The sequence below is a fragment of the Hyperoodon ampullatus genome (assembly GCF_949752795.1).
Source record: "Hyperoodon ampullatus genome assembly, chromosome: 6".
Classification (NCBI taxonomy): Eukaryota; Metazoa; Chordata; class Mammalia; order Artiodactyla; family Ziphiidae; genus Hyperoodon; species Hyperoodon ampullatus.
The window spans coordinates 1183729-1200885 of NC_136919.1; the positions used below are offsets into that span (position 1 = coordinate 1183729).

Below are 17157 nucleotides of genomic sequence, written 5' to 3' on the forward strand. Positions count from 1 at the left end.
GACCTTTATTTGGGACAGGGGACACATCAGGGCATTCCACCTACAAGTCCAGCTCCATGCCACCTTGGACCCAGTTAAGTGTCTGCTCCTAAGTCTGTCACCAGCACCTCTGGGGGTTTCTCTCTGTCTTAAATCAGACGCAGAATCGCGTGGTGAGGTGGGGCCCCTGATGGGCCCGGGTCGGAGTCCCACTAGGCTGGCTGGAGGCTCGCTCGGCCTGGGGCAGGGGCTTCTCAGGTCCCGCTGCGCCTCCCTCCCGGTGCCTCTAGCCCCTGGCGCCGTCTCCAGGGCCTGCCTGTTGCCGGTCTCCTGAGCCACTGAGGCACGTGGGAGGGGCCCCCAAGCACATCATCTTGGGCAGGTCGGGTTGGGTCTGGGGAGCCTGGGAGCCCCCGCTTCCTGCTGACCTCAACCTTGGCTGGCCAGCGGGTGGTCCCTTGTGGGCCGGGGCACATTGCTGGGGTATGTAGGTGCGGCCCCTGTGAGGGTGAGGGATGCAGGGACTCGACGTGTCCTGGCGGGGTGGGGAAGGTGTTGGTCCCTGGGCCCGGTTGCTGGGCAAGGCGGGGAGCTCAGATGAGGAGCCGGGGTCTTCTCTGCATCATCTACTGGTCGTTGGTGACCGATGCTGGCAGGGTGACATGGCCCTAGGAGGAAGGAGGAGCTCTGTGGCCACTGGGCGGCGGTGGCCCCGCGTGTGGGAGGGTCTTGTTCACCGTCCAGCCGAGTGCAGGGCTCAGGGGCTTCTGCCCGCCGCCCCCGCCAGGGCTCCTACCGCGTTGAAGAGAATGTTGTCAAAGCTGGGGGCCACGGCGTCCGTCTCGTGCCAGGAGGGGCAGCCCCCCTTGTTCTGCAACCAGCGCCGTCCCGCAAGTCCAAGCAGCACCAGCAGCATGAGGAGGAGGAGGGTACCGCCAACCACAGCTGGCACCGACGTGGCCACTGCTGTGTCTCCTGTGGGCGCAGGGCACGTGACCCGGGATCCGAGCCCTCCCTGTCAGCCCCACGCCCGGGCACGGCCGTCCCCACATCCCTGAGGACTTCTGGGCCCCCTGCTAAAGGAGGGGCGCCGGTCGTGCCCACACAAGGCTCCCAGCTGAGGCCGGGCCCTGGCGGGCAGGCGGCTGCTGGCTACAGAGCTGGGGGAGTCGTGGCCCCAGGCTAGGGCCCCACCCCGCCTTAGTCCCGAAGCAGCAGCAACCGCAAGTGCTCCAGCAAGAGGCTGGCTGTGGTCTCTGGCCTGACTGGAAGCGGCTGCACGGAGTGCAGAGGCCGGGGTGGGGCACCCCAGTCCCGAGGGAACAGGGACCAGGGGCGGCCCAGCCCGGGGTGGGTGGGGCACAGCGGGTGAGGGACGGGATGGTGCAGGGCCCAGCCCCGTGGCTCTCCTCGTCTCTTGGGCCAGGAGCAGGCCACTGGCAGCCACGTGGGCCGTGAACCACCGAAGCTGGTGGAGGCCCAGACCCGGGGCAGGGCTTACCCTGGCTGGGTATAGGCAGCTGGCAACGTTGCCCGGCCAGATACTCAACATCATCCAGGGCAATGGGCCCCAGGGCCGGCTGGCCGCCCAGAGTGGCTTCAAACACGATCTGACCGGGAGGGAGAAGAGGCTGGGTGGACCCGAGAAGGAGGATGGCCCTTCCTGAGCTCCTGAGCCCCCTGAGGTCTCCCGGCTCTGGGCGGCCTGGCCTCACCTGGAACTCCTCGGCGCTGGCCACTTCCACCTGGCCTTCCAGCCACTGGTGCCGCAGGCGCCCGCCCGCGCCCCACACGGCCAGCTGACCCAGGGCGCTGCTCAGGAGTACCCTCAGCTCGCCCTTGTCTGAGAGCAGGGGGCCAGGGGTGTCAGGCCCCCGACCCGGTGGGAGGCGGGGCTGCCCCCTGCCCCGTTCCCACACCACCCGTGCTGCCGGCCCGACTCACAGAAATGCTCAGGAAAGCCCATGTGGTACCAGAAGCGGAGGCAGGAGGCCTCGGTGGCGGGCAGTGGCTGGCTGCGCAGCCAGGCCGCTCGGCCCCCCAGGCCCAGCACGCCCGTTTCGAAGAGAGCAAAGTGGCCTGGCAACGAGAGGGCGCGGTGCCCCGTGGACCGTATGGAGCCGGCCCCCCCTGACCTTTGGCCTCTGACCCTGGCGGGAGCCTATCTGGGCTGGGCCGGTTGGCCTGGGCTGGGGTGAGTGAGGTGTGTGCCCGGGGATGTGTATGGCGCTGGGGTCCCTTCCCGACTCAGACCCACCTGCCTCTGTGCCCAGGGTGTGGTCCACAGGCGGCTGGGGGTAGCGGGAGGGTGTGGCTCCACTGCTCCAGTCCCAGCTGTACCCGCCCAGGCCAGGCCAGGGCAGGTGGTTCCAGCCACACAGACCAGCCTCAAAGTCACAGGAAGCTGCAAGGGACTTGGGCAATAAGCGGTGCTGCCCCCATCCCCGGGGACCACCGCTGCAGGGCGGTAGAGGTCAGGCCAGGCATCCTGGGGGAGGCCCGGAGCCGGTACCACCAGGAGTCAAGCCGGTCCCAGGGCCGGGCCACGAGCTCCCACCTGGCCGAGGGCAGGGCCCGTCCTGGAGGAGCAGGTCATCCAGCGCGACGTAGGAGTGCTCCACGCCGGCGGCCACGGCCTCAAACACCACCTGGGTGGGCACAGGGCGGGGGGGCTCGTGTCTGGTCGGCACTGGACGGCCCTTGGGGGTGAGGAAGGCCTTCCACCCCTCTCACCCGCCAGGCCTGCTCGGCCTGCACGTCCACGCTGCCCAGGCGCCAGGCAAACCCTCCACGGGCGCTGATGCTGAGCACCTGCCTCCTCTCAGCCTCCTGCACGTGGATCCTCAGGGTGCCTGCCGCCCGAGCAGCCAGCCCGGTCAGCAGCTGCGGGGCGGCTCCCAAATGGCCTCCACGCAGGGGCCTGAGGTGACCCACGGGCCCTGCTCCCGGCATCCCCTCACCTGGGTTGCGGAGGCTCAGGTGGTACCAGAAGGTCAGGCAGGCGGCCTGGGCCAGGGGCCTGTGCTCCTCTGAAATCAGGGAAGCCACGTGGCCACGGGGCAGGGCCTGCGGGCTCATGTCCACCACCATGTAGTGCCCTGGGGGGTGCCAGCGTCAGCCTGCTGGCCCCTCCTCGCCCCGCCCCTGCCCCCCAGCTCCCCACCCCCACCCCATGCCTCCGCCCCACCCCCTGCCGGCACCCTGAGCCGTCTCTGTGGTGTGGTCTGCAGGGGGGCCCCAGGCCGCCTGGCCCGTGGCGTTGGCCTGGCGTGTCCAGAGGCCCCGGCCCCCCGTGGAGAAGCCGCAGGCCGAGTCCTCGAAGGAACAGCGCTTGGGGGCCCAGCAGGGCCCAGGCCGCACAGCCACGTCGTCCAGTGCCATGGTGCCATGGTACCCGTCCCGGAGGCCCTCGAACAGCAGCTGGGGGGCAGCGGGGGGTCAGCTGGCTGGGGCCTTGCCCTGCCCACCGCTGCCGGGCACCGGGCCTCACTTGGTACTTGGCGCTGGAGTCCCGCGGGTGGTGGAGGGTGGCCCGGGCCTCATGCCAGCGGTTGCCGTGGGTGCCAGACCGTGACCACAGGTGCCTTTCTCTCTCCCCTTCTCGCCTCATCGCCAGGCGCAGAGTCCCTAGGGGGAGGCGGGGTTTGGAGGGGACAAGACCCCAACTCCTGCCTCTCACCCCCTCTAGAGCCCCGAGGGGCCAGAGACAGAACTCGGGCCCCCCGTGGGCCTCCACTGCGGCCCCGCCCCGCGTGGGGTCTCACCGGTCTGGGGCCCGTAGAGGTGGTACCAGAAGGAGAGGCACTCCTGAGCGGCCGCGGGTGTCTGGGGCCAGGTGAGCAGGTGGGCACCGGGGCCTTGGGCTGGGGGTTCCGTGGGGTCTAGGAGCATGAAGTGGCCTGCAGGCGGGCCGTGGGGCTGAGCCGCAGAGATGCCAGGCTGGGGACACTCAGCCCAGCGCTCCCCTCTGCCCCCTGGGAGTCCGGTCTGGGAGACCCCCGGGGTGGGTACGGGAGGCCGCTCCGAGTCTGAGAGCTGCCCCCAGGTCAGGGTGCCCCGCCTCACCTTGGCCCGTGGTGTGGTCGTACCCAGGGCCACGGCTGTAGACTCGGTGCCAGTGGGCATCTGTGAGGTGGCCGGTGTGCCAGCCGCAGGTGCCCCGCTCAAAGTTACAGGAGATCTCTGGGGGTGAGGCACTGGGGGGTCAGGAGCCCCCGCACCCCTCTTGAGCCCCGAGAGGGTGGGAGAAACTTGCTCCTGGACTGGGGACTCCCGGGGATCCCTCGAGGAGGCCTGGGTGGGAGGCCCCTGGGTGAGGACTGGGCCACGGTGGTCACCTTTCTCGGTGACCGCCGCGGGGCTGCAGTCCTTCAGGGTCACGCCGTCCACCGCGGCGCCCTGCTGGCCAGGGCCGTCCAGGTCCAGTAGCCCAACGAACTCCAGCTTCACGGGGGGCGTGGGGGACGGGCCCGTAAGTCAGGGCCGGCTCCGCGTGCCCCACCCCCTCCCCCCGCCCCAGGCTGCCCTCCTCACCTGGAAGGGCCGGTGGCGAGCCCCGAGAAGGATCGTGTCCACCTTCCAGCCCCCGGAGCTGCTGCCTGCGGCCTGCCACACCAGCTCACGGCTGCTGCCCTCCACCACGACCAGCTCCAGGAAGCCTGGTAAGGGGTCACTGTGGGCTGGCCCGCCCCGCCCCACCCCCGCCCCAGGGCTGGGCAGAGGGCCTGGAGGGACAGCGGTACCTTGGGGGTGACTCTGAAAATAGTAAGCCATGTGGAGTTCACAGCGGGGGCCAGAGGGGCCCAGGGTAGGTGTGAGGACGCGGGCCTGCTCTGCCAACTGCCCCCAGGCCCTCTGCACGGACAGGAAGTGCCCTGGGGAAGAACAGGCCTCTCAGAGCTGATTCCTGAGAATTGGGGACACCCCCCAATTCAGAGACCCTCCCTGGTGAACAGAGGCACAGCGGGACCCTTGTGCGGGTGCAGCTGGAAGGCGGGCTGCAGGCTGCCCTGGGCGGGGCACTCGGGCCTCACCAGCGGCCCCGCTGGCGTCCATGCCAGGGCTCCCACTGTCCTGGGCCGGGAGACGCACCCACTGCAGCCGCCCCACGCTGGCATCTTCCCAGCCCCCGGCCGAGGGGGACTCGAAGTCGGTGGTGCCTGCAATGGCAGCCGGTGTGAACGGCCCCGCCCACCACTGCGAACGGGGCGGGTCTGGGGGAAGGGACGTGGGGGCTCCCCCAGCCCAGCCCCGCCTCCTACCGCATTCCTGCTCGTCCTCGCCCCCCGGGCACTGCTGCTGGAAGTCACACAGCTGCTCCGGGGGGACACACAGGTCCCCACAAAAGAGATGTCCGGGCTCGCAGAAATTCCAGGGCTGCAGGCTGGACAGCTGGGACCGGGGACCTGGAGCCCAGAGCCCAGGAGGTGGGCCAGCCACCTCTGTGGGGGCAGAGCAGGGATCAGGCAGGCGGGCGGGGGCTGTGCTGCTCCTCACGGGGGGCGCCCAGCAGGCTCACCTGGGACTGGTTTGCAGTGGTCAGACAGGATGAGGTCATCCAGGCCCACGACGCCCCCCGGGCCTGTCTGCCCGGCCAGGAGGATCTGAGGGCGGAGGCGGCTCTGTCATCCCTGGGTCTGCTCCCTCGAGCCCTCTCCCCACGACCCACACCTCCTACTTGTCTATCGCTGGACGCCCCCTCCCATCACCACCCCAGCCCTGCAAGAGGGGCCTCGGCAGGCAGCCCCTCCTTGCCTCTGGCTTGCCTTCCTGCTGAGACAGTGGAGGGGCCCAGACTGGACTCCCTGAGGGGCCCCTGGACCTCCCCACGTCCCTGCATGATGCTGCCCTCGCCAGCCTCACCCGAAAGGGGTGCTCGCTCTGGATGTCAACACGGTCTCGGACCCAGGCGGTCCCCAGTTCCCCGTGGCGCCTGCGCAGCAGGACAGCAGCCTGGGGGGCGCCAGGGCTCCGCGTCTGCAGGAACACCTGGAGGCAGCCGGCCTCGGACCCGTGCAGGTAGTGATAGAAGGTGAGCTGGAAGGGGAGCGGGCTTGTCAGGGGAGGCTCTCCAGGGCCCAGGTGATCAGAGTGGCCACCCTGTGTCCTCCACCCGCCTCACCGAGCACTTCTGGGGGGCCGAGGCCTGGAGCTCGGGGCTGGAGAGGATGGCTGGGGCGCTGGGCTCAGCCACGGACATGAGGAAGGAGCCTGGGGAGACAGCAGGTGTGAGCCGGGGTGGCTGGGGTGCTTTGGCTGAGCGTGGCCCGGGTGGCAGCCGGGGTCCCGGGGGGGCCTCACCCTGCGCGCTGTTCCGGCTGTGGTCACGGTGCGGCCCGGCGGGGTGCTGCGGGCCGCCCACACTGTGGTTCCGGGCCCAGCCCTCTGAGTGGTTCCACAGGCCCAGGCCCCTCTCAAAATCGGTGGCCGTGTGGTGGTCTAGGGCGGGAAGCGGGGCTCCAGCTACCACGCGGGGCCTCCTCCCTGGGCCCCCCGCTTCCCCGGGCCTGCGCTGATGGCCCCAGGTCCAGGTGGACACGAGCTGCCTCACCCCCAGAAGGACCGTGCCAAGGGACAACCCCCGCCTGTGGCCCCGCCAGCCCCGGCTCACTGCAGGTGGGCGTGTCCTCATCTGAATGGTCCCCGCAGTTGTCCTCCCCGTCGCACAGCTGGTGGGGCTCCACGCAGGCCTTGTTCTGGCAATGGTGATGCCCCAGGGGGCAGTGCGCCTGCGGGGCTAGGGTGGGGGAGGGGTAACCCATCACCCCACCCCAAGGCTCCGGGGCAGGGCAGCTTGGGGAGAGGCTCAAGGCCGGAATGAGGGGACCACGGGCTCCTGCTAACCCCTCCCCAACCCAGGTGTGCGTTCACGGCCTGGGGACCTTACTGGGCAGCCCACAGCTCCAGAAGGCCACGTCATCCAAGGCCACAGCACCCCTGTGGGTGGCGTTTCGGGTGGCAGAGAAGGTCACCTGAAGAGAGCGAGGTCCCTGGGATCTCAGGCAGAGCTCAGACCCTCCTCGCTGCCCCCACCATCAGGACTGTCCCCGTCTCACCCTGAAGTCACCCTGGATGCGGCCGGTGGACACCACCAGCTCCTGCCAGCCTGGGACCCAGGGCCCCGAGCTCCGCCACAGGGTCAGTGTCTCCACACGGTGGGTCAGCTCCAGCCGCAGCTCAGCCACACCTGCAGTGGGGCGTCCCAGGCATCTCAGGCCCCGGGACCCCCCCCCCAGCCTGGTGGCTGCTGCACCCTGCCCCAGGACCCCTGCCCATCCTGTCCTGGGGGTACCCTCCCGTCTCTGCGGCAGCTCTCCTTCCTTTCCCAGTCCCTCCCCTCGGGACCCGCACGCAGGGCGCACGGTCCTGGGCCCGCACCTGCAAAGGCCACGTGGTACCAGAGGCTCAGCTCGCAGGAGGGGGCTGCCTCACGCAGGGTTGGGGAGCGCAGGGCTGCGGTGGCCGCCTCTCTCCCACGGTGTGTGCCAGCAGCCGCATACCAGCCTGGCCGGGTCAAGAGGTCAGGAGACCGGGCGGGAAGCACAGAGGGGAGGGTTGGTGTGGAGACCCGCCCAGGCCTCACCGAGGTCAGTGCCCAGAGTGTGGTCCGAGTGCGGCCCTGGACCCTCCGGCGCGGCCCCTGCCCGGTCTCGGAGCCAGCTGTAGCCCGAGGTGCTGATGTCCCGCCAGCCACAGGAGTCCTGCTCGAAGTCGCAGGCGAAGGGGGCACCCAGGGTGGGTGAGGCCCCGTGGTAACCTGGAGGGCAGGTGGTCAGGTGGGGTGCCTGCAAGCGCCGGCCCTGCCCGCTCCCTGCCCGGCTCCGGCTCACCGCACTGGGCCTCGTCAGGGCAGCCCCTGCAGTCACACACGAAGTTGCACACGGCCTCGCGGGGGGGTCTGCAGCGGCTGGGGACCCGGGCCCAGCCTGGGGACCTTACTGCCAGCAGAGAGACAGCCAGGTGGCCTGGGATAGGGAGACCCCACATCCCAGTTTGCCTGGGACTGTTCCACGGCCCAGAAACTGCTCAGACTCGGGCATCCCAGGACATAGGTCACCCTGCTTTGGGGTCCAGGCCAGGAAGTCATGCAGGGAGGGGGCTGGGTCTGTGTCTGGGGGCCTGGAACCCAGAGAACTGCCACCTGGGGGGGTCCCTGTCAGGACCAAACAGAGAAGGACTGAACCTGGAGACGCTGGCTGCGTGTCAGGATGGGGGGGTGCGTGGGCGAGCGAGGGACCAAGGACCCCTGATGTGGGACACTCCCTGGGGAAGAGAACAGGAGCCCAGCAAGAAACCGGAGGGGCTGCCAGCAGGGAGCCCCCTCAAGGGGATGCATCAATGGGTGGCCCAGGCCCCCCAAAGCTCTGTCCAGGTCAAGAGTGGCTGACTACAATCTGCTCTCAGGGCCCTCTCACCTTGGAGCCCAGGTGGAGATAGAGGCCAGGGAGAGTAGCAGCCTTCCCCAGCGGGGCCGTCCCCAGGAGCCCAAGGGCTCGCCTGCGTCCCCCACTGCAGGCCATCCAGGGCCTGCACCCCTCCTTCTCTGTAGGCCCAGCACCCGAGCCCCCAGACATTCCTGCTTCGGGAGCCAGGCCCGATGACTCACCCAGGAGCAGGACCAAGGCGGGCAGGAGGTGGCCGGGCAGAGACATGGTCAGGCCAGAGGGAGGGAGACCAAGGGGCAGTGTGTACACTGGCCAGCCTGGTGGGGACTTTGCCTGGTTATCAGCCCGAGGCCCCACAGGCTGACTCTGCTCTAATTGGAGAGCGGGGCTCAGCCCCATCTGTACCTGCGGCCCCTCGCCTGGCCCCGCCCTGTGCTGACAAGGACGGGCACCCGGCTGTAAAAGCATCCAGGAGAGGGGCCCCTGGCCTAGGTGGGCTCCCACCTGCCTGGCTCCTTCAGGCCAAAGGTCAGGCTCCGACCATCATGCCCACTGCTGCCCAGCCCTGCCGGGTGGAGGCCCCACTGGAGACAGCACCGAGTGACACCGGCCTCGGCCGCTTCTCCTGGGGTCTTTGTTCCCACACCTGTTGGGAATTCAACTCAGCCTGGACCAGGTTGCCAGTAGGAAACCAGCTTGTGCAAACCCCACACCCAGCCCCTGAGTTCCCTGCATGGGGAGGGGGCAGCCCTAGCAACCCGGGATGTTGGCCGCCTCCATAACTCAGCCTGCGGGTTCCTCTTGGCTTGCTCACTTACAAACCAGGACCAGACTATTCGTCAACAAGTGTCCTGAACAGTGTGGGCTGGACGCTGCCAGGCACAGGGTCCAGAGGAGCCTAGAGACGCTGGGGCTTGTGGCACCGACCCCCGTAGAGGGTTTGGAGCCAGGCTCCACCCACAGTCTACTACCGTGCGGCCTGGGGAGCTTGTCTCACCTGAGCCTGTTTCCTCATCTTTATTTTAAAATTTATTTATTGGCAGCGTCAGGTCTTAGTTGCGGCACGTGGTATCTTTTGTTGTGGTGCGCGGGCTCAGTAGTTGCGGTGCGTGGGCTTAGCTGCCCTGCGGCACGTGGGATCTTAGTTCCCCGACCAGGGGTCGAACCCGCCTTCCCTGCATTGCAAGACGGTTTCTTAACCACTGGACCACCAGGGAAGTCTTTCCTTGTTTTCAAACGCGGTCACAATGGCGCCTGCCTGGAGAGGCTCCCGTGAGGGCCCAGGAGGCTCACAGGAGGCTGGCACGGCAGGATCACAGCCTCAGCAAGGGGCACCTCCGCTCCCCACAGCCCTGCGCCAAGAGAAGGGTCTTGGGAGAGCGGCTCCCAGCTCCAAGTCTGAAGCCCTGCCTGTTTACTTGCAGCAGAGCCTGTGGCTGCGGCGCAGGGCCATGGGACCTGACCTTGGAGTCGAGGGGTCGTAGACTGCCTGACTCGGTGACCTCAGTTGGCGGCCGGCCAGGAGGGTGGTTGCTGGCGCCTGCCCTCGCTGCACACTGGGATGGGTCCCCGCCTTGGCAGGCCCGAGGGACTCAGCCCTAGCTCCTTGCGTAAGGGCTCGTCAGGCCTCCTCCCAGATGTCCTTGGGGATAGCAGGTGCGTGGAGAAGCAATCAGGCCATAAACGGGGGCAGCAGCCCAGGGGCCCCCTTATCAGGCCCCAAAGGGCTGAGTGTGCACTGCCACTCCCTGGGCCCCCAGGGGTGGAGTGGGGTGAGGGGCAGCCAGGAGTGACCCACTGCCCCCACTCTAGTCCGGGGTACAGAGAGGTGACCTAGGAACAGAGAAGCCAAGACAGCATTCAGGGACCAGCGGAGGTGACGATGCTTTTAATTCTCCCCAGAGAGGTAACCCTGGGCACCGAGGCCTGGCCAGGGTGGCAAAGCACCAGGGGGTGCAGCCCAGACTCTTGGGAGGTGGCCTTGAGAGCAGAGTTCCGAGTGGGCTGCTGGAGGTGGCTGGCCTCTGGTGGGCCTCAGTAGCCGTCGTCGGCCCAGGTGACCTCGTAGTCAGGGTACCTGGCTTTGATCTTCTCAGTGGAGACGGAGTGCTGGGCGCGACCGTAACCCTGAAGGGAGAAGGCAGTTCTCACTGCCAGGTCCTGGCTCTGGGCGCCCGGTGAGCAGGGACACCAGGGGCCAGCTCGGGTGGGGGCTGTCATCCCCTCCGACCACCCCAGGACGCTCTCCTATGGAAGCGTGGCCACCAGGGTGAGCAGATCTTGAGGGAGGCTCCTTGAGCTGGAGGCCCAGACCCCTCTAGGTGCCCCCGTGTATCTCCTGGTAGCTTGGTGAAGGGAGGGACAGGGGCCTCTTAGTTTCACCCCAGCTCAAAGCACTAAAGGATGACAGCCAGTCAGGCCTTTTGGACCAGGAACAGCACGCAGCCCGCCAAAGCAGAGGGGCAGGGGGTGGCTCCCTCCCACCCTGTGTGTTTCCTGTGTCGTGCCACGTGAGAAATGGGGAGCCTACAGGCCCTGGATGGAGGGTTCTGCCGCTGAGATGGGCCGGAAAACTGAGCACCCCAGGTCAGGCAGCTTGGAGGGCCAGGTCTCCCCAAGCCAGGACTGGGGCCCTCGGCCCACCCAGGCCCGAGGCTGTGGGCTCACCATGGAGTAGCCGTACACGTGGATCTTCTTGTCCTGGCTCTGATGGGAGATGCGCCCGCCCCCCAGGCACTCGCAGTCATAGCCTTTCTTCTGCATCTCGCCTGATACCTTGTCGTAGATGTCCGCTGGGATAGGAAGGGGGGTTCAGCACGAGCCCTGGCTGCCTTTGGAGGCTGAAGGGGTCTGAAGCCCCGCTCTGAGCAGCTCCCTCCCCAAGAGAGGAGACCCTCTGGGACGGGATGAAAGGGAGGAGGGGGTGCACCCGGGCAGGGGCGCTGGGACTAGGAGGGAGGAGTCGGGCCATGGCAGCCCCTTGTCTCCAGGACCATCTGGGTACTTCAGACTCTGGGTACTCCACGCTCCTCTGGGCCAGCCGGGGATGAAACCTGGTACAGGATCACCTCCCACTACGCCCCTCGGCTCCGCCCACAGCCGTGGCTAGTCCCGCCCACAGACGCCGGAGACCCCGCCCCCTGGCCCTCCGCCCCGCCCTCACCGTGGTACTCGGCCCACTTGTAGCCGCGCACGATCTCTTTGCTCTCCCCGGCCGGGGCCCCGGAGGGCGGCACCGCGCGGACTCGAATCAGCACATACTTGAAGACGCCGTCGGAGTCGATGTCCACGTCGGGGATCTGGGGGAGGTCCGCCGCCGTCATGTTCCCGGAGCGCGCTCACCCCCTGCGGCCCGCGGCCCTTCCCCCACGCGACCCGGGGCTGCGCAGACAGTGCGGGAGGCGGGGCCTGGGAGCCAATGACCAATCCCGCGGGGTCATGCTGCCCGAGCCCAGTGCCTCAGCCAACCACGCGGCCAACCCGCGGCACAGACTGGCCAATCGCGATCCAGCTCCTTGCAGCCCGGACACCACGCCGGCTCCACTTAAAGAGGAACTTGGAATCGGGAGTAGGTGGTGATTCAGTCCAGCCCACGGAAAAGTTGCTTTCCAGAGAGCTTGGGGGGAGGGGGGATGACAGGCCCCTTTGGTGGGGGTTAGGAGGCCCACGAGGCCCAAGGGACACGCGCCGGCCCTGACCCCCTCCCCCACGTGACCGAAGGCCTCCTTCCCCCACACCGCTCCCGCTGTCCGCTCCCGCTGTCCCTTGGCTTCCCTCCGGGTTCCCCCCACCCCGTGCCCGAGGGCCTCCCTCCCCCGTCCCCCACCGAGTCCGAGGGCCTCTCTCTCCTGCTTCCCACTCCGCGTTGCTCCATGGTGTCCCTCTCCGGTTTCCGAAGGCCCTCCCCGCCACGCCTTCGAAAGTCTCCGTCCCGCGTGCCACCCACTCCCCCGCACAAAGAATGAGGCAGCAATGGCTACATTCGAGTTTTATTTTCCTTGGTTCGAAAGCGCTCGCCCTCTGGAAATAATCCCGGTCCAGGGTCCTTCCTGGAGGGCCGGCCCTCAGGCGTGGGGCAGAAGGCGGAGGCACCCAGGCGGGGGGCGCGGCGGCCAGTTTGGGAGGCTGCGAAGGCGGGTGGGGCAAGCGGGGCGCGTGGCCGGTGCAAATGCGCGGAGCCGAGGCAGGCGCACAGGCATTTAGGGGAGGGAGGAATGAGGGGAGATGGGCGCGGGTGCACGGTCAGGGGCGAGGGCTGGGAACAGAGGCGGGGGTTGGGGGGGAGGTCCACAATTTAACTCAATCGATGCCCCACCTAGCACCAATGGGGGACTGGGGGCTACAGGAGGGCCCTCCCGGGCTCCCGGTCTCGCCCCCTCTCCAGGTCACTCGCCATCCTTGGAGCCCGGGCCAGGACCAGCGGGCACCCCGGGGGAGGGCGGGGAACGACGGGCACTCGAGCGTGCGCTCCCGAGGGCCGGAGCCGGGCCCCCTGGCCGCACCACAGGGCACGGCTAGAGCGAGCGCTCGGGGGCGTTTGTTTAATCGCGCCCCCACCCCTCGGTGGACCACCGCCCCGGCGAACCTGCTCCCATCCACGCTTTCCACGCCCTGCTCCAAACTGGGAACGCTCCTCTTCTTTGGTCCTCCCTGCGCCAAGGGATAGGGTCCCTGCTGGACGGCCTCCTCGGCCCCTCCCTGAAATCCATCCTGTGCACCTGCTTCCTGCCTCCCTGTGTGGTTAGGGCCTGCGCTGCCGTTTGCACCCCGGGTCTGCCCTGGCACACGCCTAGGGCCATCCTGTCGGGTGACGGCAGGCAGCCCGACTCACGCCCAGCCAGGTCTCAGGTCTGGCCAGCGCCCCTACCCATAGTCCCCTCTGCTTCCCCCGCCCAGGACTCCCTTCCCTGTGGCTGGGTGTCTTGCACCTTGGCTGAGAACCCCCGAGTACCCCTTCACTGCTGCTTGCCCAACCCCTGCAGCAGGGCGGGCAGCGCCGCCAGTTTGCCATGGTCTGGCACAACAGGGGTGGGGGTCAGCGGAGCCGCCACGCGCAGGTCCCCGCTGGCCCTGCCCATGAGGCCAGGACGTGCTTGGGATGCGGAGACACCGAGGCCAATCAGGGTGTCCTCTAGAGGGGAAAGGCGTCTGAGCAGGACGCATCCCAGACCACAGAAGGCGGGTGGGGAGTGTGTTTAAAGGGACGGGACTAGGCTTTGGTCGACTCGGGCTCCTGGACGAGGGCGAGCCGGGGTTGGAGAGGTTCCAGGGAGGCCCCGCAGACGGACAGGGGTCGGACGAACCGGATATGCGCGGTGGGATCTGCAGCAGTGACCCCTCCGCGTAAAGGCAGGGCGGGCTTGTCCTCAGACCCACCCCGCCTCCCAGCGGGGAGCACCAAGCGGCCGAGGACCGGCCCCTGGGGAGGCCCGAGGGCGAGCTGGGGGAGGAGAGGGAGCCGGGCGGGACCGGTCTGGGGGTGGAGGGAAGGCGGAGCCTGTGGAGAACGCAATGGGGCGGGGCTTTTGGCGAGCTGGGCGGGGACTGGTGAACTCGGGGCGGGGCCTGAGTGGACTGGGCAGGGCTCGGGTAGACTGGATGGGGTTCAGGGTGGGCCCTGGTGGACTGGGCGGGCCCCGGGCGCGCCCCCGCGGCTCACATAATGTCATCCAACAGGTTGGCACTGGCCACCCAGTCTAGCGCGCGTGGCTCGGAGGCGGCCATGATCATGCACATGAAGGGGCGGCCTGTGCGCCGGTCCGTGGGGTAGATGGTGGTGGGTGTGAAGCGTCGGTTGGCTTCGACGAACTCGCAGAGCTGCTCGTAGACGCGCGGGAACTCGTGGCGTAGGAAGACGCCGCGGAGCCGCAGCTCTCGCTGGATGTGGATGAAGGCCACCTCGCGTGCTCGCCGGCCCGCCTCGCCGTCCTGGTCCAGGCCCGCAGTGCCGGGCGGCGGCGTCAGGATCAAGGTCTCCATGTCGGGTTCGCGGCCCCGCGCCGGGGTCGGCCGTGCTGGGCTGCCGGCCGCCAGCGCCACTTTGGCGAACTTGCGCACCGTGGGTCCGGCGCTGCGCGGCGCGGGAGCTGGCCGGGCAGGGGCGCCAGGTGGCGCAGCGCCGGGGCCCACGGCCACGGACACGCTGAGCAGGAAGCACTCCGCCGGCTCGTAGAGGCGCCCGGCGGCTGCCAGCTCCCGAGCATAGCTGCCCAGTGGCGCCGCGTGCGTGGCCAGCTCGCGCAGCGACAGGTAGGTGGGCGACAGCAGCAGCCCCTCGAGGCCGAAGCGCAGGAAGTTGTCTGCGGAGCCGGGACTCGGGAAGCCCAGGAAGAGCACGCCGCGGCCGCGCGACAAGAAGCCGACACGCGCGATGCGCGAAAAGGCGCGGTGCACTGGGCCGCTGTCGCGGCAGAATTGCAACACGTGGCGGCACACGCTGCCCACGCGGCCGTACACGCAGCGCGCCTTGTGCGCGTCCCAGTCCTCGCGGCGGCAGAGGCGCGAGCAGTAGTAGGTGTAGCAGCTGTGGCAGGACTTGAAGTAGAGGCAGGCGTTGAACATGGTCTCGGTGCGCCCGCAGCGCGCGTTGGAGCACGTCATCAGGTCGTCCTCGTCGGCGCTGGGCTCCGGGGACGCGTCGGCCGCCTGCCCCGGGCCCGCGGGCTCCTCAGCGCTGCCGGCAGACAAGGGTGGCGAGCGTGGCGCCCGCGTCGGGACCCTGGCGCCCGAGGGCCGCGAGTCTAGCAGGCGCCGCAGCTGGCGGCCCAGGCCGTCGGACGCGGGCTCGGGCGCTTGGCCGGCTGGAGGCCGCGAGTCGATGACCAGGTCAGTGATGAGCTCGTCCAGCTGTTCGAGGCTGCGCTGGCGGCCAGAGGCGGGGCCATCGGGGGCGGCGGGCGGAGGCGGCCGCGGGCGGCTCCGCAGCAGCTCCCAGCTCCTGGCGCTCGGGCGCTCAGCCGCGCGCAGGTCGTTGTCGGTGATGGTGATCTCCGGCGTGACGTACCAGTTTCGGGCCAGGCCTTCGCCCATACGGCCCTTCTCCGACAGCGACGTCTCGGACAGCGACAGCGCCGCGTAGCGTCTGGGCGAGGTGGACAGGTTCACGATGACGGGCAGGCGCCGGCCTTCGGGGGATGTGCCCCGCGGCTCCTGTGCCTCGCGCCCCAGCAGGTTCTCGTAGCTACGGCCGCGGCCCAGTGGGTCTTCGCGGCGCGGCGCGGGCGCCAGGATGTTGTCCCAGGAGCGCGAGTAGTGGCGGCTGTCGGTCGCTAGCCGGGGTGGGCTGGTGCCGGTGCCGCCGTGCCACGAGGCGAGCAGCGGGCCGGGGTCCGGGGGAGGCGCCACCTGCAGGGTGCGGTAAGGCCTCGGGCCCCAGTCGCCCCATGCCGGGCTGCCGCGCGGGTGTGGGTAAGTCCGCGTCAGGGCGTCTCGATTGCGGTACCGCCCGAAATCCTCAGTGTAAAAGGGGCGGGCGGCGGGGTGAGCCCGGGGCTCCTCGGGGGCGTAGCGGGGGCCGCAGGGCGGGCCGTAGGCTCGGGGGGCCTCCCCGTAGTAGGAACGGGAGGGTGGTTCTTGGACGGGGAAGGTGCGAACTTCCCCCGCATAGTAGACGCCCCCGCGTCTTGGACTGGGCCCGGGTGGCTCTTCGGACAGAAAGGGCCTGGGGTAGTAGCTGTCGAAGGGCGGTCCAGGGCTGGCCATGAAGCCACCGGGGTGGCCCTCGGGTTCCTCGGTGTAGAAGAATTGGGTGGGGCCCGGCGGGGTGGTGAAGGGCAGACTGCGGCGCTCCGCGTAGTCCCGGGACCCGGGAAGGGGCCCATCGCAGTATAGAGCCCGGGGGTCGGCGCAGTATGAGTCACTAGGGGTGGGGGTGAGCGAAAGCCCCACGTGACGAGGTCCGGGCACCGTGAGGCCGTGGAGCTGCGGGGTGGCGCGGGGCCAGGGCGCGGTCTCGGTGGACCCGCAGGGCCTCGAGCTCCGGGCGGCATGCTGCAGCACCGCGTCGTCGGGCTTGACGTCCAGGCGGCAGCGGACGTGGGGGGCCGGCCCCGCGGGTGGCTCGACCGGCGCACAGCGGTTGGCGGCGGCGCACAGGGGCGCCATGCGGCCCGGACCGCCCCGCTGAGGCTGCAGCTTGATGGGGTGCAGCTCGTTGGCGAGCGCGCGCAGCGCGGGGTACGCGGGCTCCCGGCGGGGCGATGCGTCGGCCGGCGCCGCCCGCTGGGCCTCCCGGCCTCGGCGCGGCGGCACAGGCGGCGAGACGGGTGCGGGGGCCAGGCCCGGGGCCGCACGGGGTGCGCTCTTGGAGCGGGCGCGGCGCCGGGTCTCGCCGTCGCGGGATCGGGCGCGCGGCGCGGCGGGCTCCGGAGGCGGCGGCTCCGGACGAGCCTCCATGGCCTCCCGGTCCAGTGCCTCCAGGAAATCGAAACTGCGGCAGTGACGCTTGTTGAAAGGCGTGGGCGCAGCAGGCCGGGCCATTGGGCGCTCACATGGCGGGGGCCTCGACACGGGCCCCGGGGCCGCCACCTTGATGTCCTGGTACACGGTCGACACCAGCAGGTCCGGCGGGTCCGTGCGGGTCATCTTAAAAGAGGTCTCCAGGCTGCAGCTCACTCGGCCTTTCGGGGCTTTCGCCCTGAGGGGAGACGCGGGTCAGGGCAGCCCCTCTGTAGCCCAGGCCCCGCTAACCCCCAGCGCTGGCCCGGCTTACCTGGGGCACAGTGGGCGGGGCGGCCCTGGCCGCGGGCCTTGGCCGAGGCCGCAGGCACTCGCTCCATGCTGGCGTCAGAAGCAC

The 17157-nt window shown here is 69.4% G+C and overlaps 3 protein-coding genes across 3 annotated transcripts; all 3 read right to left on the reverse strand.

Moving 5' to 3' along the window:
- Positions 1-605: 605 nt before the first annotated feature.
- Positions 606-8630, reverse strand: MAMDC4 (MAM domain containing 4; the record flags this gene model as incomplete). The annotated part of the gene is made up of 27 exons (XM_079705866.1): positions 606-647; positions 776-954; positions 1481-1589; positions 1695-1822; positions 1924-2058; positions 2237-2383; positions 2537-2627; positions 2713-2831; positions 2940-3077; positions 3180-3399; positions 3470-3606; positions 3744-3878; positions 4045-4161; positions 4722-4853; positions 5013-5138; positions 5241-5420; positions 5498-5582; positions 5842-6015; positions 6101-6189; positions 6280-6417; positions 6590-6715; positions 6866-6950; positions 7035-7165; positions 7357-7482; positions 7562-7735; positions 7809-7916; positions 8585-8630. 27 exons carry the CDS (start codon positions 8628-8630, stop codon positions 606-608), a joined length of 3417 nt encoding a protein of 1138 aa, XP_079561992.1.
- A 1598-nt stretch (positions 8631-10228) lies between these two features.
- Positions 10229-11736, reverse strand: PHPT1 (phosphohistidine phosphatase 1). Its single transcript, XM_079706250.1, has 3 exons — positions 11527-11736; positions 11031-11155; positions 10229-10490 (listed from the first exon to the last, which is right to left on the reverse strand). Exons 1-3 carry the CDS (start codon positions 11684-11686, stop codon positions 10398-10400), a joined length of 378 nt encoding a protein of 125 aa, XP_079562376.1. The 5' UTR covers positions 11687-11736; the 3' UTR covers positions 10229-10397.
- A 2282-nt stretch (positions 11737-14018) lies between these two features.
- AJM1 (apical junction component 1 homolog) lies at positions 14019-16946 on the reverse strand (the record flags this gene model as incomplete). Its single annotated transcript, XM_079705852.1, has 1 exon — positions 14019-16946. The coding sequence occupies one exon, from the start codon at positions 16944-16946 to the stop codon at positions 14019-14021; it is 2928 nt and encodes a 975-aa protein (XP_079561978.1).
- Positions 16947-17157: the final 211 nt, after the last annotated feature.

Bases quoted from the DNA above. Each gene is read 5' to 3' on its own strand.
- PHPT1 (XM_079706250.1), bottom strand. From the start codon at position 11,686: ATGACGGCGGCGGACCTCCCCCAGATCCCCGACGTGGACATCGACTCC. The intron at 11,156-11,526 runs GTGAGGGCGGGG...TTCCTATCCCAG, and splicing joins CAAGTGGGCCGAGTACCACG to CGGACATCTACGACAAGGTA. The intron at 10,491-11,030 runs GTGAGCCCACAG...TTCTCCCTTCAG, and splicing joins ACGTGTACGGCTACTCCATG to GGTTACGGTCGCGCCCAGCA.